This window comes from Cricetulus griseus, chromosome 7 (assembly GCF_003668045.3).
Source record: "Cricetulus griseus strain 17A/GY chromosome 7, alternate assembly CriGri-PICRH-1.0, whole genome shotgun sequence".
Taxonomy (NCBI): Eukaryota; Metazoa; Chordata; class Mammalia; order Rodentia; family Cricetidae; genus Cricetulus; species Cricetulus griseus.
The window spans coordinates 130381993-130397685 of NC_048600.1; the positions used below are offsets into that span (position 1 = coordinate 130381993).

At 50.4% G+C, this 15693-nt stretch overlaps 1 protein-coding gene across 2 annotated transcripts; it reads left to right on the forward strand.

Moving 5' to 3' along the window:
• The first annotated feature begins 18 nt into the window (after positions 1–18).
• Afmid (arylformamidase) lies at positions 19–15015 on the forward strand. 2 transcript variants are annotated; one of them, XM_027425530.2, is made up of 11 exons: positions 19–172; positions 2439–2529; positions 10018–10122; positions 10202–10250; positions 11479–11564; positions 11635–11707; positions 11815–11912; positions 12131–12209; positions 12293–12434; positions 12855–12959; positions 14138–15015. In XM_027425530.2, exons 1-11 carry the CDS (start codon positions 47–49, stop codon positions 14258–14260), a joined length of 1077 nt encoding a protein of 358 aa, XP_027281331.1. In that variant the 5' UTR covers positions 19–46; the 3' UTR covers positions 14261–15015. The 2 variants fall into 2 exon arrangements, with proteins under 2 accessions (XP_027281331.1, XP_027281332.1); XM_027425531.2 differs by lacking the exon at positions 12855–12959.
• The last annotated feature ends 678 nt before the right edge of the window (positions 15016–15693 follow it).

Sequence of the window (15693 nt, forward strand, 5' to 3'; positions counted from 1 at the left end):
CCGACCAATCGCAGCCGAAGACGGAGGCGTGCCAAGGCCAGGGCGCATGTGGGCCCCGCCCCTCTCCCCCTGTCCCTGCAAAGCGAGCTGCTCGCCCTCTGAGCTGGACCCGGCTATGGCAGCCTCTGCGCTCCCCGCGGGCGAGCCGCCCTGGAAGACCCTGTCTGCAGAGGTAGGTGGGGTGCAGCTGCCCAGAACCCGGGCCGGAATGTTAGGAAGGCACTCGACCACCCCTCCGGGAGACCACGTGCCTGGTTTCCTCATTTTCTCCCTTCAGGGCAGGTTTAGCTTGTTAACCTGGTTTTGAAGACGAGATAGGGAAAAACTGAAGTCCAGCAGAGCTAAGGGGCTGAGGCTTTGAACCTTATTCTGAGGTTGTGCAATGTGGGTCTATGTTTATGTAGCCAGGGTCTGAAAGTTGTCAAAGGCTGGGGTCCCTGCTGTGACTCGCTAAGCAAGGCAGGCACCGTCAGGGACAGACAGTATTGAGTGACTTGAGAGCATTCATTTAGTTCCAGCTAAAAATCCTTATGGCTCACAGTGAGCATGCCTAGAAGTGTTCTCCGCAATATGAACTTGTGTTTGGTTATGTGCCATGGATGACCAACGGCATACGCAAAGTGCATTTCAGCACTTTTAATCCCAGCCAGAGGCAGATAAGTTTCTGAATTTGAGGCCAGCCTGGTCTACAAAGCAAGTTCCAGGACAGCCTAGGGCTACACAGAGAAATCCTGTCTTGAAAGCCCAAAAATAAATAAGTAAATAAATAAATAAATAATAGTACTAGTCATAAATAAATACTAGTAGTAAAAATGATGAAAGGGACTACAGAGATGGCTCAGCATGTACTGCTCTTCCAGAGACCTGGGTTTGAGTCCCAGCACCCACGTCAGACGGCTCACAGCTTCCAGCTCCAAGAGGATGCTCTGAGGCACACACACACACTGATTTAAAAATAAAAAAAGGATCTTGGCACGTGGGTATAATCTCACACTTGGGAGGTTGAGGCAGGAGATGAGGAGTTTAAGGCCAGCTTCAGCTACCTATAAAGATGACAACAGTTGGAGGGCCAAGTGGAGCCCTAACATCCAGTGGGTATCAAGGGCTCTACAGCTCAGAAGACCTCTGACTGTTGTAATTTTAAAAGCAGCTCGAGAGAAAGATGACATTCGAACAGAGCTTGGGTGGAGGGGCTTTTATTGGGGGGAAAGGTGAATGGGGAAGGGGAGAGGGGAGATGGGCCTATGGGAACGGAATGGCAGAAGAGAAGAGAGAGGCAGAGTTGGAGGGGCAGAGAGACACCTTGAGAAGGAGAGAGAGACAGACACAGGAGGTGGGCAGGGCTCTTTTCAAAGGGAAGATAGTGAATGTGCACAGGTGGTGCTCTTAGTGTCTGCAGCTGAGGGTGAATCCTGTCAGAACCCCAAGGACAGGCCAGTGCAGATGCCTGGATACTAACACTGACCATGAGTGCCATTCAACAGGGGGAGCCAACTATGTTTGTGTGGTTTACATTATTTCTCTGAACCCTTTAATGGGGGTGCCAGCACCCTCATTGTACCAATGAGGAGACCGAGGCTAGAGACAGCCAGTAAGCATTGAAAGTTGATGGGGTTCAGCCCCAGGCCTTTTGTGTAATGACACAGCATCTTCAGGAGTCCCACAGTGCTGGCAGAGGGCCCTTTGTCTGTAATCTGTCTCCTTACTTTCTGTGTTGAATGTGGGCATCTTACATTTTCCTCTCGTGGTGCTGTGCTCTGCCGTTGGTTACATTCCTTCTTTTTACTTACTTATCTATCCAGGGCCTTGCTATATTCTAGGCTGTCCTCAAAACTGCATTGCTCCTCCGGCCTCTGCCTCTGCTGCGCTGGAATTACAGCTGACATCACTGTGTCCCAGCTGCCTCCCTCACACCCCATGCTTTAGCCATTTGGTTGGGCAGCATTTGCAAACTGACCTTTGATTTCTCTCACTCACCTCTGTTCCTGTGACCCTTCGTCTAGCTGTGATCAGAATACTGTCCTCTTAGGAAAATGGAGTCACGCTATTTGATCACCGAGCTAATGGCCACGGAGCTGCTTGGCCTCCTGTGGTCTCAGTTTCTGTAGAAATGTGGGCTCCCAATGTCATTAACTGAACACTTTACAGACCTCATCTCCATGAAGGCTGTTAGCTGGTTAAAGGCATGGCTGCCATTGGGGTCCGGCTTTGCCACCAATCTAAGGGCACTTAAGTGTTTTCCTGAAATACCTAATTGGGGACAGCTAGTGGGGGGTGTGGGGAGTGGAAGCTGAAAGGGCTTGAAGGAAGCTGAGTGTATTACAGAGGGTCTTTTCAGGGCAGAGAAGCAGACAGGAGGATCTGTCATGGGGTAGGTTAGGGTTAGGGTCGGCACATGCAGCTAAGGGGGCATCTCACAAGCACCGTCTTGCCCACAGGAGCTGGAGAGACAGTATTCGCCCAGCAGGTGGGTCATCCGGATGAAAGCGGAGGAAGTTGTCAGCACCTTCGTACGGACAGGAAGCCAGGGTACTGTGGGACCACTGTGGACACCGTGGCCACTTATGGGTGGGGGCTGCACCCAAGCGCTGAGGCGTACCTCCCTTATAACCTCTGCTGCCTGGGCAAGAAGTGGGGCTATAGCTGGAGGCAGACGAGGCCTGGATGAAGCCAAGTTCTAGTGAAACACAGCCTCTCCTCCCTCCCGGTTGGCAAGGGCTTCCAGGCGCTAAAGCAGTGTTTCTGGACTTGTGGGTCACAGACCCCTTTGGGGGTCAAACGGCCCTTTCACAGGGGCTGCCTAAGACCATCAGAAATATCAGATATTTACGTTGCAGTTCATGACAGACAGTAGCAAAATTACAGTTATGAAGTTGGGATGAAGATAACTTTATGGCTGGCGGTCCCCACAACATGAGGACCTGTATAAAAGGGGTCACAGTGTTAGGAAGGTTGAGAACACTGCTCTAAAAGGTCATGTTAGGGTTAGCATAGAAATGTGAGCTGAAAAAAGGGAAGAAAGCAAGCTATTGTTGCTATTTATTTATTTATTTATTTATTTTGGTTTTTCAAGACAGGGTTTCTCTGTGTAGCTTTGGAGCCTATCCTGGCACTCGCTCTGTAGACCAGGCTGGCCTCAAACTCACAGAGATCCACCTGCCTCTGCCTCCCAAGTGCTGGGATTAAAAGTGTGTGCCACTACCACCTAGCTGTCAACCAACAGTTTTTAATTTGTTTTATTTTATTTTGAGACAGGGTCTTTCAGTGTAACCTAGGCTGGCCTCAATTTACTATGTAACCCAGGCTGGTCTCGAACACATAAACCTCTTGCCTCAGCTCCTGGGTGCTGGGTTGCAGGTATGGATCACTATGCCCAGGTCACATCATTGCTCTGTGTAGAAGGAGGTGCTGGAGGAAGGGTATGCTGGGTGGACTGTTGTCTACATGCAAAGCCCTGGGTTCAGTTCTCAGTGAGGCATAATGAGGCATAAACCTACATGGTAATGCATGTCTGTGAGAAGCAGAGGTTCAAGGCTATGCTCAGTTACATCGTGAATTCCAAGCCAGACGGGGATACATGAGACCATGACTAGGAAGATTGGAAGGGAGGGAGGGAGGGAGGAAGGGAGTGGCGATGGGTAGGAATTAAGCCTTGGTTTCCTTTAAAACAATCAAAGTTTGGGATTGTGTGTGTGTGAGGTCTTCGGTCAGCCCGAGTGCTGGGCGGTGGCTCTAACCCTTGGTGAGGCGTCCATGCTGAGTGGAAAGCTGCTTTTAGGAGAGAGTAGGGTGTGGAGGCTGCTAGCTGTCCTCTCTCAGAGGGGGAGCTGGATGCTGGCCTCCTGCCTGGCCTCAGCTGACTAACCAGACCCTGCACTAGGGAGTTTCCTCAACAGAGATAGCCAGGGTGGATCAGGCTTTGGGGGTTCATCCACACTTTCTGTCTTGGTCCTTGTCCCTTTAGTGTGGGGTGGAGCTGTTGCCTGGTTTGGGCTCGGAAGGCCATCTCAGTAAATACGTGGATATGTGTGGGTTTGGAGTGAGCCCATTTGCCTGTCTTGTCTAGAGGGATAAAAAAGCCAGCTTGGGGGAAGGACGTCACCCGTAAATGGCCAGAGTTCAGAGTAGCCAGAAACCCCAGCTTGCTCAGAAACCCTTGTGTTCAGCTCTCAAGAAATTCCAGCAGGGCTGTCCTGGTGGCACAACTCTTGATTCCAGCACTCAAGGCTGATCCCTAAGAGTTCAAGGCCAGTGTGGTCTGGGTCGGGAGTTCAAGGCCAGCCAGGGCTACACAGTGAGCTGTGTCCTAGCAGGGCTTGGGTTTCAGCTTTCTTCCCACTGTCTTCCTCCTGTGATTCCCAGGCAAGCACATTTGCCACCGAACCAGCCCCCAGCCTCTAGCAGTTTTTAAAAATAACTTTTTTTTAAAAATTACTTTTTTTTTCTTTTGGTTTTTCGAGACAGGGTTTCTCTGTAGCCTTGGAGGCTATCCTAGAACTTGCTCTGTAGACCAGGCTGGCTTCGAACTCATAGAGATCTGCCTGCCTGTGCCTCCTGAGTGCTGGGGTTAAAGGCATGTGCCACCACACCACCACCACCGCCCGGCATAGTGTACATTTATTTTGTGTGTGCATATAAGTGGGCATGAGTGCCATGTGTGCACGTGGCGGTCAGAGGGCAGCATGCTGGAGTCTGCTCTCCTGCCACGTGAGATGAAGCACAGGTTGTAAGGGTTCACTGGCAGCAGGCAGCTTTTGCCTGCTAAGACATCTCACTGGCCCCACTTATTGTTATTTTTAAATGTATTGCATTGGGTGGACATGGTGGTATACACCTATAATCCCATTCTCCCCCAGTGGTAAACGGGAGCACCAGGCATCCTCAGCTACTTAGTGAGTTAGAGGCCAGTCTCAGACACAAACAAACAAAACCAGATCAAAACAAACAGGCTATTGCATTAAAATGTGGCCCTTAATTATTGAGTTGGTAAAAGTCAAGTCTCTCTCTTTCTCTCTCCCTCTCTGTCTCTCTGTTTCCCTCCCTCTCCCTCCTTATAGTTTATATATGATAGGCATGTCCCAATTCCCTGCCGGATAAGGTCAAATTGTCCACCCGACTACTAACCAGAAACCACTTCCCTCCCCTGTGTTTCTAAGCTGTCCCAAGGCTTCCTCAGAGCTGCCCCTGAGGCTCAGAGGTTACCTCATTGTGATGTAAACCGATGGTGTTGGGGAAAAGTTGAAAAGCATTCTCCAGCCATCTCAGAGAACCTCCCTGCAAGGGCAGAGGAGAGGGAAACCGCTCCAGCGTGTCCTTGAGACAGGAGTCTCACTGTGCAGCCTGGCTGTCCTCACTCTGTAGACAGGCTGGCCTCAGCCTCAGAGATCCGTTGCCTCTGCTTCCCAAATGCTTTGATTAAAGGTGTGTGACCATGCCCTGCTTCACAGCTGTTTTGTAAAAGATTTAATTATGTGTGGGGCTCCATTCAATGGCTGTGGAATTCCTTCTGGGAGCTCTGGTTTGCAGAGCTGAGTGGCCATGTTAGGACTACTTGTCCTCTGGCTGGACAGGGAGACATTGGGGATATGACAGACCAGGCTTCCTGGCAAGGTGCCCTAACTTAGGGCTTGGTACACTTCTTGCTCCTTGAGACTCAAGGCATGCCTTGACTCTCAGAGGACTAATCACCTTCCTGGAGAGGTAGGTGGGGTTTTGTGATTGACAGTAGCTGCTCCCATTGGCTGATTAGCAGACCTTACCTTATAGCTAGGATTTTCCTACTTCGATAAGATGGAAGAGAACAAAAACTTGCAAAACATTAGCCCCAATTCTTCCTTGATTATTTATTATTATTATTTTATGTGCTTGAATATCCTGGTATTCACTTGAACTTGAACTCTCTGAAATTCTTCCGCCTCAGCCTCTCCAGTGCAAGAACTACAAATATGACTTAGCTTTAGTTCCCAGACATTTTAGTCATCTGTAGAGCAAACCCCTATCCCGTAAGCAGTGGCTCGACACCCTGGCTCCCCCAGCCCCCACACCTCCCCACCGATTTCTGTCTCCACAGAGCTACCAACACAACAGAGCTGTACGTTAGGTGATGTCTTTGAGATCTATCCACGTTTCAGCAGGGAACAGGTTTGCATTCCTTTTTCATGGTCCAGCAATATTCCACCATGCGCCACAGTTTGGTTCTCCCTCTGTGAACACTGGCTTGTTTTCCACCTTCGGCCCTTGGCGGTGCCCCATGAACATTCGCCAGGCTGGGTGTGTTTCACAAGTTTTGCTTTGACCTTTCGTTATTTGCTTGCCATGGGCCAGTGGCCCACACTGTAGTACAGTGTTCTCAACCTTCCTGAAGCAGCGCCCTTTAATACAGTTCCTTGAGTTATGGTGACACCAGACATATAAGTATTTCGTTGCTACTTCATAACTGTAATTTCACGCTTTTGTGAATTACAATGTAAATACCCTTTGTATGTGACCCCTGAAGGGGTTGCGACCCATCGGGTGAGAACCACAGCTATAGTAGCAAGTCCCTTTGCTCACTGAGCCATCCTGCTGGTCCTTCCTAAGGTTTTCAGTGGGTAGGCAGGTGCCTAAATCCAGTCTTCCAGTTCCTTCTGTAAGTCCTTTTTGTGGTTACTGTTTAAAGATTGATTTTATTTTTTAAAATTTTTGTTGTTGTTGTTTTATGTGTATGGGTGTTTTGCCTGCATGCATGTCTGGGCACCACAGGCATGCCTGGTGCTTAGGGAGCCCACAGAGGGGTGAGAGTCTCTGAAGCTGGAGTTCCAGGAGGCTGTGAGCCTCCTCACTGGACTCTGCCCTGCTCTGTGGTGCTTGCTCTTTGCTTGCTCCGCCCAGAGCGAGGAGGAGGGTGCGCCTCTACCCCTCCCGCCGCCCGCTCGCCCCCCGCCCGCCCGCTCGCCCTCCGCCCGCCCGTCTCGGAGCGCCACTTCTCTGTGTCTATTCCCTGCTTCACTTGTCTGTGTGGTCCTCATTTTAACTGAAAATTCTCTGAGCCCGAGCCTCAGTCCTCCGCCCCTACCTGAGCTTGTCAAGTATGACCGTGAGCCCCCTGATCCTTCTGCCTCCACCTTCCTGAAACAGGTAACAGGTGACAACCCAGCTGCCGCTGGTGTTTTGACTATTTGCTCCCATGCACCTGCACCAAGTAAATTTAACCCAGTTAGAGCCAGGCATTGGTGGCGCACGCCTTTAATCCCAGCACTCGGGAGGCAGAGGCAGGCAGATCTCTGTGAGTCTGAGACCAGCCTGGTCTACAGAGCAAGTTCCAGGACAGCCTCCAAAGCCACAGAGAAACCCTGTCTCGAAAAACAAAAAACAAAAAACAAAAAAAAAAAAAACAAAAAAAAAAAAAAAAAGGAGGGGGGGCTGGAGAGATGGTTCAGGGGTTAAGAGCACTGACTGTTCTTCCAGAGGTTCTGAGTTCAATTCCCAGCAACCACATGGTGGCTCACAACCATCTGTATGTAATGTGATCTGGTGCCCTCTTCTGGCGTAACACTGTATACATGTTAAATAAATAAATAAATCTTAAAAAAAAATCTTAAAAAAAAACAAAATTAACCCAGCCAGGCAAACTGTCAGGACTCTTAATGAAGTCGCTAGCTTTTGATCAACCCCTGGCCCGAGGCACACACAGCTCACTTGTTGGGAGCTTCTGTGGAGAGCACAGGCCAAACTGCCTAAAGACAAGCACCACCCTTTGACCCAGAAGTTACACTTCCTTATATTTTTGGTTGTGAGCCTAGCCTTTAGTGGCCGAGCCACCTCTCCAGCCCAGACGTTACACTTCCTGCCGGTGCTAGTTCCCAGGGTCAACAGGGAATGCTGGGTGGTTTGTGACAGCCCAGGTGTGGAACTGGCCCAGAGGCTCTCAGTGAAGCACTGACTGCAGGATTGCAGCCCAAGGAGAGAGGGGCCTCACCAGAAACCTCTCCCTCCAGAAGTAGGGGAGAGTGAAGTTCTGTTGTACAAGCCCTAATGTGTTGTTACGCAGCCCAAGATAACCTATACAGGGCCAAGGGTGGATCTCAGCCGAGGAGTGGCCATATGGAATGCCCACTGTGATAGAGAGGGGTGTCATTGCCTTCCAGGGACAAGACAGAGCCCACCAGGAAGTCTCAGTGCTGATGGGAGTGGGACCCTGCTTGAGGATAGGCGGTGGAGAGAGAGTCCTTAGAGAGAGGAGCTGTGGGCAGAGCAGCGGGGACAAGGCGATGTGGCTGGCTGAAAGAATGACTGTGTGACCTGCGCTTGCTGTTTGCATGAGGAAATACTTTGTTTTGTTGAGAAAGAGTCTTACCGTAAGCACATGTAAGACCCTTCTGCCTCGGCCTCCCTAGTGTTGGCAGATCACAGCCCAGTCTCTCATTTCTTTTCTAAATATTTCTGGGGTTCTGGTTGTGTGTGGTCTTTGTTGACTTCAGGGTCATGAAAATCTGTTTTGCTGTCGCCCCTTTTATGAGTGGGGGGAAGAGGCATGTGTGCAGCAGAGGACAGCTTTCAGGGATTGTTTCTCTCTTTGCACCACGTGGGTCCCAGAGATTGAACTCAGATCTTCAGGCGTGGTGGCAAGCCCCTTTACCCGCTAAGCCATCCTGATAGCTCCCGTGGTGCTTTCTGAAAGTCTGTTTTGTGTTTAACCTATCGGGAGTTGGTCTTTGTGGCATGAGGTAGGGATACGTTGGATATTTAGCTGGCCCAGTGCTGCCAATAAAACATTGTTTACTCAAAGAAAGGGGTGTTGTGGGTCAAGTAGTCTTCCACATTGTATACAGTCTGAGCTAAGGAAGTGGCTAACACCCCAGAGCAGATGGGCCTGCTCCCTGTGGTGCTGGGAATGAAACCCAACTCCTCTTAGAGCAGCCACCGCGCCAGTTCCAGTTTTTGTTAGGAATAATAAAATAAATCCTTTTCCACTTTGTTTTTTCTTTTCTTTTCTTTCTTTCTTTCTTTCTTTCTTTCTTTCTTTCTTTTTTTTTTTTTTGTTTTGTTTTGTTTTGTTTTGTTTTGTTTTTCGAGGCAGGGTTTCTCTCTGCAGCTTTGGAGCCTGTCCTGGAACTCGCTCTGCAGACCAGGCTGGCCTGGAACTCACAGAGATCCGCCTGCCTCTGCCTCCCGAGTGCTGGGATTAAGGCATAAAATAATCTCTTTCAAAAGGCACTGTCTTAGATTCAGATGTCCCTTTCCTTAATTAGAGGTCTCAAGATTATTATTATTTCAGGTTGGCAAGATGGTTTAGCAGGTAATGCTTGGCCGCCTGAGTTCCATGTAACTTTTTTTGTTTTTTGGGTTTTTTTTTGCCTCAAAAAATAAAACAAGGAGCCAGGTGTGGTGGTGCATACCTTCAATCCCAGCCGTTGGGAAGCAGAGGCAGGCAGATCTCTGTGAGTTCCAGGACAGCCAGGGACATCCTATCTCAAAAAAAATATTTTAAATAAATATAAAAATAAACAAAGACAAATAAAGCAAGGGACAGGGAGCCAGGCCAGTTAATGAAGTGCTTGGTAGCGCTCACACCCTCACAGGCACACACACATCTGTAAATTGTCCTCTGAAGATCTGAGTTCCACCCCCCAGATCCCCACAAGCCTACTGTGACTAGTTCACACCTTAACACATGCACACGTACGTTGAATGTATGGATAAAAACATAATAAAAAATGCAAGTAGAAATAGATCGCTTTTGCCCGGTGTTGGTGGTGGCACACACCTTTAGTCCCAGCACTCAGGAGGCAGAGGCAGGCGGATCTCTGTGAGTTCCAGGCCAGCCTGGTCTACAGAGTGAGTACCAGGAGAGGCTCCAAAGATACACAGAGAAACCCTGTCTCGAAAAACCAAAAAAAAAAAAAAAAAAAAAAAAAAAAAAAAAAGAAAAGAAAAAAAAAAAAAGAAATATATCACTTTCCTTCAAAGGCTTAGATAGGTTAGGTGTGAGGGCTGGGGAAGCCTCCCGCTGGGAGCTTAACTTGTCTGCCTCTGCAGCTACCAGGAAGGCCCGGGCCACCAGGAGGAACCAGCTGGATGTCCCCTATGGAGATGGCGAAGGGGAGAAAATGGACATCTACTTTCCTGATGAGCATTCCCAGGGTGAGATGAGCAGGGCTCCTGGTCCCCGGCAGAGGCCCCGGGGCGCGAGACTCACCAGCGCCCCCTGCCTTTGCTACAGCTTCCCCCCTCTTGCTGTTCTTTCACGGAGGATACTGGCAGAGCGGAAGGTGAGTGGGGTGTGGGTGACCGTGGAAGAGCAGGAGTCCCCTCTCCCCGATCGGCTGTGTTCCCAGGCTGCTGTGCACGTTAGCACATGGGTGGGGCGGGAGGTCAGAAGCACGGTGCCTGGGGCCTGCCTGGAGGAGCTAGGGGAGGCGCGCAGCTTCCTGCTGGGCGTTCCTCCGCTGTGTCTGTGTCTGTGTCTCCATCTTCTGCTTTTGCCTTCACATGGCCGTTGATGACTGTGTCCCAGCGCTCCCGATCCTCATAAAGACACTATTTTAGGATTGGAGACCTGGCTCGGGAGTTAAGAGTGCGTACTGTTCTTCCAGCTCTGGGTGATCTGATGCCCTCTTCTGGCCTCCACAGGAACTGCACTCATGTGCACAGACACGCACACGTACATAAACATAAGTAATAGGTCTTTTCAGGGGGGAGGGTTGAGACAGGGTTTCTCTGTGTATACCTGGGTGTCCTGGAACTCACTCTGTAGACCAGGCTGGCCTCAAACTCAGAGATTCGCCTGCCTCTGCCACTCAAGTGCTGGGATTAAAGGTGTGCTCCTTCACTGACCATACATCTTTTTTTTTTTTTAAAGGCATTGTCTTAGGTGTAGATGTGCCTGTTCCTAGATTGCCAATTTCAAGTTGGCAAGATGTCTCAGTGAGTAAAGATGCTGGCCATGCAAGCCTGGCGACCTGAGTTCAATCCCTGGAACCCACATAAATGTGGAAGGAGAGGGCCAACTCCACAGAGCTCCTGTGGCCAGCATGACGGAGTGAGGGCAGCCTATTTTTTTCTCAGCACACATATCTTCCATGTAGTGTGCCCAGGACTTACAGAAATGGTCAAGATGCCTCCAATTGTCACTTTATCTTTTTAATGTTGTTGGGGTTTTTTGAGACTGGGTCTCATGTAGCCAAGGCTAGCCTCAAACTCACTAAGTAGTTGAAGATGATACTGGACTCCTGATCCCCCTGCCTCTCCTTCCCAAGTGTGGCATTACAGGCTCCTTGACGTTATTATTATTATTATTATTATTATTATTATTGCTGTTATTTATGTATGAGTGTTTTGCTGCATACACGTATGTGTACCACTGCATGCCTAATGCACGCAGAGCTAGAAGAGGAACTGGAGTTACAGACGTGTGTGTGCCTCCACATGGGAACTAGGGATCAAGCCTTTGTCCTGGAAGACCAGCCAGTACTCTTAACTCCCTCTGTCTTTCCACAGTAAAGATGACTCGGCCTTCATGGTGAACCCACTGACAGCACAGGGCGTGGGCGTGGCGATCGTGGCTTACGACATTGCACCCAAAGGTAGCCTCTGAGGATGCTTGGGGAGGGCAGAGCCCCTGACGGATCCTGACCCAGCTTCTCCTCTACTCAGGCACACTGGACCAGATGGTGGACCAGGTGACCCGCAGCGTTGTGTTCCTACAGAGGCGGTATCCAAGCAACGGGTAGGTATCACTGCTGACACTCTTGGTGGATGCAGGGAGGCTGCATCTGTGGAGCTGGATGCAGAACCCTGATGCTGGATTACAATCCAGCTCTCTGTCTGACCCAGGGGCATCTACCTCTGCGGACACTCCGCGGGAGCTCACCTGGCTGCCATGGTGCTCCTTGCCGGTTGGACCAAGCATGGTGTCACGCCCAACCTTCAAGGTTTCTTATTGTTTGTTAAAACAGGACCTCAGGTAGCCCAGGCTGGTGTCCAATCCATACGGTTTCTGTGGGTCTGGGGCCTGGCCAGGTAGCTCTTCTCCTCTCTGGAGGGGTGGAGGGTTGAGCAGCTGGATGAAAGGCTGGTGGCGGGGGTGCTGACCTGGAGGATGGGCAGGTCCATCTTGCTGGTCCCTGGCCTGATCTCCTCACCTTCACAGGCTTTCTCCTGGTGAGTGGGATCTACGACCTGGAGCCCCTCATATATACCTCCCAGAATGCCCCTCTGCACATGACCCTGTGAGTTGTCCGCCCTTGTCTCCAGCCCCCCACCTGAGGCCTCCCTCCCCTCTGTCCTGACTCCTCCATTCTCCCTCCTCCAGGGAAGACGCTCAGAGAAACAGCCCACAGCACTGCTTGGAGGTGGCTCCAGCGAAGCCTGTGGGTCCAGCCTGTCCTGTGTTGGTTGTTGTGGGTCAGCATGACTCCCCAGAATTCCACCGACAGTCCAGGGAGTTCTATGAGGTACTGCCAATGGCTAGCTTATGGCACCTGGTTGAGGGTCATGTGATCTTGCCTTGCTCATTATTCTGCCCGTATGAACTGGACTCCGTGGTACCAGTTACTCCGGAGTGAGGACCATGAGGTCAGGGTGAGCTGTAAAGTGAGCTCAAGGCCAGCCTAAGTAACTTAGAGAGACCCTGTTTCAAAATTTAAAAGGAAAGCAAATACATTTCTTGGTGGTAACATACTTGCTAAGCATGAGCAAAGCCCTGGTAGGATCCCCAGGACTGTAATAGATAGACGTATTTTGTCTAACTGGACTCTAAGACGGTCATTCATTCATTCAACAAATGCATTCAAAAGAGCCTGCCATCCACAGGACCAAGAACCCCGCCTCCTCCCCCAGCCGCATACACCTCCCCCTCCCCCTTTCTTGTCCAGATGCTACACCGAGTAGGATGGAAGGCCTCTTTCCAGGAGCTGCCTGGCGTGGATCACTTTGACATCATAGAGAATCTAACCCAAGAGGATGATGTTCTCACCCAGGTGGGGTCACCCTTCCCCTCAGTTCAGCCCTTCTGAGGTAGAGAGTATGGGTCCCGTTGCCTTAATACATGGAGGGGCTGGCTTACCTCAGCATCCCAAAGGTTGAGGCCCCTGGCCCCTGACACAGGGGGCAAATGCGTCCTGGGCTTTCTGTAGCCCACCTTCTCCCCTCAGTGTGGAGTGATCTGCCAGGTGGGAACTACACATGGCCGTGGCCAGGGCAACAAGGGCAGAGAAAACCACTGGCCTGTGTCTAGGTGCAAAAGTGAAACCCAACTTCACAGAACAGCTGGTGCATGCAGCTAGTGTGTGTGTATGCAGGTGCTGGGACTCTGAATTCAGCCCTCAGATTTGCTTGTCATGTATTTCACCCGCTCTTGCTCCCTACTTTTACATTTTGAGACAGGATCTTTCTAAATAGCCTAGATAGACTTGTTTTTGTTGTTTTAGGTTTTTGTTGTTGTTTTTGAGACAGCCTTGACTGTCCTGACACCTACTCTGTAGACCAGGCTGGCCTCAAACTCACAGAGATCCACCTACCTCTGCCTCCTGAGTTCTGGGATTAAGGGCATGCACCACCATGGATGGCCCAGCTAGCTTTGACCTTTTTTTGGGGGGTGGGGTGGGAGTTTGAGACAGGGTTTCTTTGTGACTTTGGAGCCTATCCTGGCACTCGCTCTGTAGACCAGGCTGGCCTCGTACTCACAGCGATCCACCTGCCTCTGCCTCCCGAGTGCTGGGATTAAAAGCGTGCGCCACCAACGCCCAGCTAGCTTTGACCTTTTTAATTTACTTATTCATCTTGTTTTGTCTATTTATTTTGAGACAGGATCTGAATATGTAGCCTGGCTGGCCTGAAACTCAGCGATCCACCTGCCTCTGTCTCCTGAGTGTTGGGATCAAAGGTATGCACCACCACCCCCAGCACCCACAGATGCTTTTCAGTCAGGTAGCCATCCAGCCTGGGATCTCCCATTGTCTCTTCTCTTTTTTAAATAATTTATTAAATTTTATTTTATGTGCATTGGTATGGGTGTCAGATCCCCTGGAACTGGAGTTACAGTTTTGAGCTGCCATGTGGTTGCTGGGAATTGAACCCAGATTCTCTGGAAGAGCAGCCAGTGCTCGTAACCGCTGAGCCCTCTCTCTAGCCCCCCCATCTTCTCTTCTTACTGCAGACCATTTTGAAAACAATCTTCCCTGATGCTCTAAGGACACCTGGTCTCCAGCCTGTGTGCACCTCAGAAAACCTCCAGAAGATGAGACTTCCACCTAACACTGGCCTGTCTGTCTGTCCATGAGGTGCACTCTCCCTGTTGTGGACACACCCTGCCTGTCATTCTCCCCAACGGGATGGAGCTCCAGGGGAACCCTACAGATTGGCACTGGGACATGCACATAGCTACCAGCTGGCTGAGTCTGTTTCCCCTCCTGCTGATGGGGCTTGACAGTCAGCGCCTGGCTTGCTTCCTATGCCTTTTTCAGTATCACTGTGGACTGGCTGGGGCTGGGACTGTCACTCAGCCCCTATCTCCCTCTACAAAAGAGGGTGGGGTCGGGAGAAGGAATGAAGACATAAGAGATCAACCAGCCACTGGGTTGCGTGTAGCTCAGTGGTAGAATGATTGACCATGCATAGGACTCTGGGTTCAATCCCTGGTATTAACAAAGAAAAGATAAAGGAAAAGAGAGAGAGAAAGAGAGATGATAAAGGAAAAGAGAGAGAGAAAGAGAGATGGGCATGCCCGGTGTGGTGGTGCACACCTGAATCCCAGCACGGAAGCTTGCTTGTGAGTTCAAGGCCAGCCTGAGCTACATAGGGAGACCCTGTCTCAAAGAAAGAGGGCTGGTGAGATGGCTCAGCAGGTCAGAGCACTTGGCACCAAGTCTGACAACCTGTGTTTGGTCCTGGGAACTCATATGGAAGGAAACAACCAACTGCCCCAATTTATCCTTTGACTGTCATGTATATGTGGACCTTAGCATACACACCTACACATGCGTGATGGTGGTGATGGTAATAAAAGCCCATGCTTGTGCCTGCTGTACAAACGAACACAAGGAGTTACTTAGAACTGCAGCCTCCCACAGAGACCACCAGCACAAAGACCCCTGTGTGACAGGCTCCGCCAGACCTAACTCCTGCAGCACCCCCCCACACACACACACCATAGCCTCTAAAGCCCAAATTGGGTGTGGTGGGGCATGCCAGGAGCCATAGAGGCAGGAGGGCCTTTGGGCCCAGGAAGGGCTCTTGAGCACACATCTAATTTATACTCTGGTTCTGTCTGTCTGGTTTGATTGTCTGTTGCTGTGATAAACACCATGACCAAAAGCTACTTGGGAAGGAAAGGGTTAATTTCCTCTTCCAGTTTGCAGTCTATCATTGCTGGAAGCCAAGGCAGGCACTTGAAGCAGAAGTGAGCAGAGGCGGGCTTACTGTCCTGCTCCCAGACTCATGTTCAGCTGCCTTCCCTTACAGTCCAGACGCACCTAGGAATGGCAGCGCCCACGGTGGTCTGGACCTCTTATATGAATTAGCAGTTAAGACAGAATCCCACAGACATGGCAATGGGCCGCTCTGATGGAGGCAATTCCTCAACTGAGTTTCTCTCCCCAGGTGTGTGTCTAGGTTTTCGTGAGGTTGACAGTTGATGCTAATTATGGCATCTGGCATCCTGATCGTGATAAGAAATGGCAAACCCACACTTCTGTGGTACCCCCCTTTTCACCC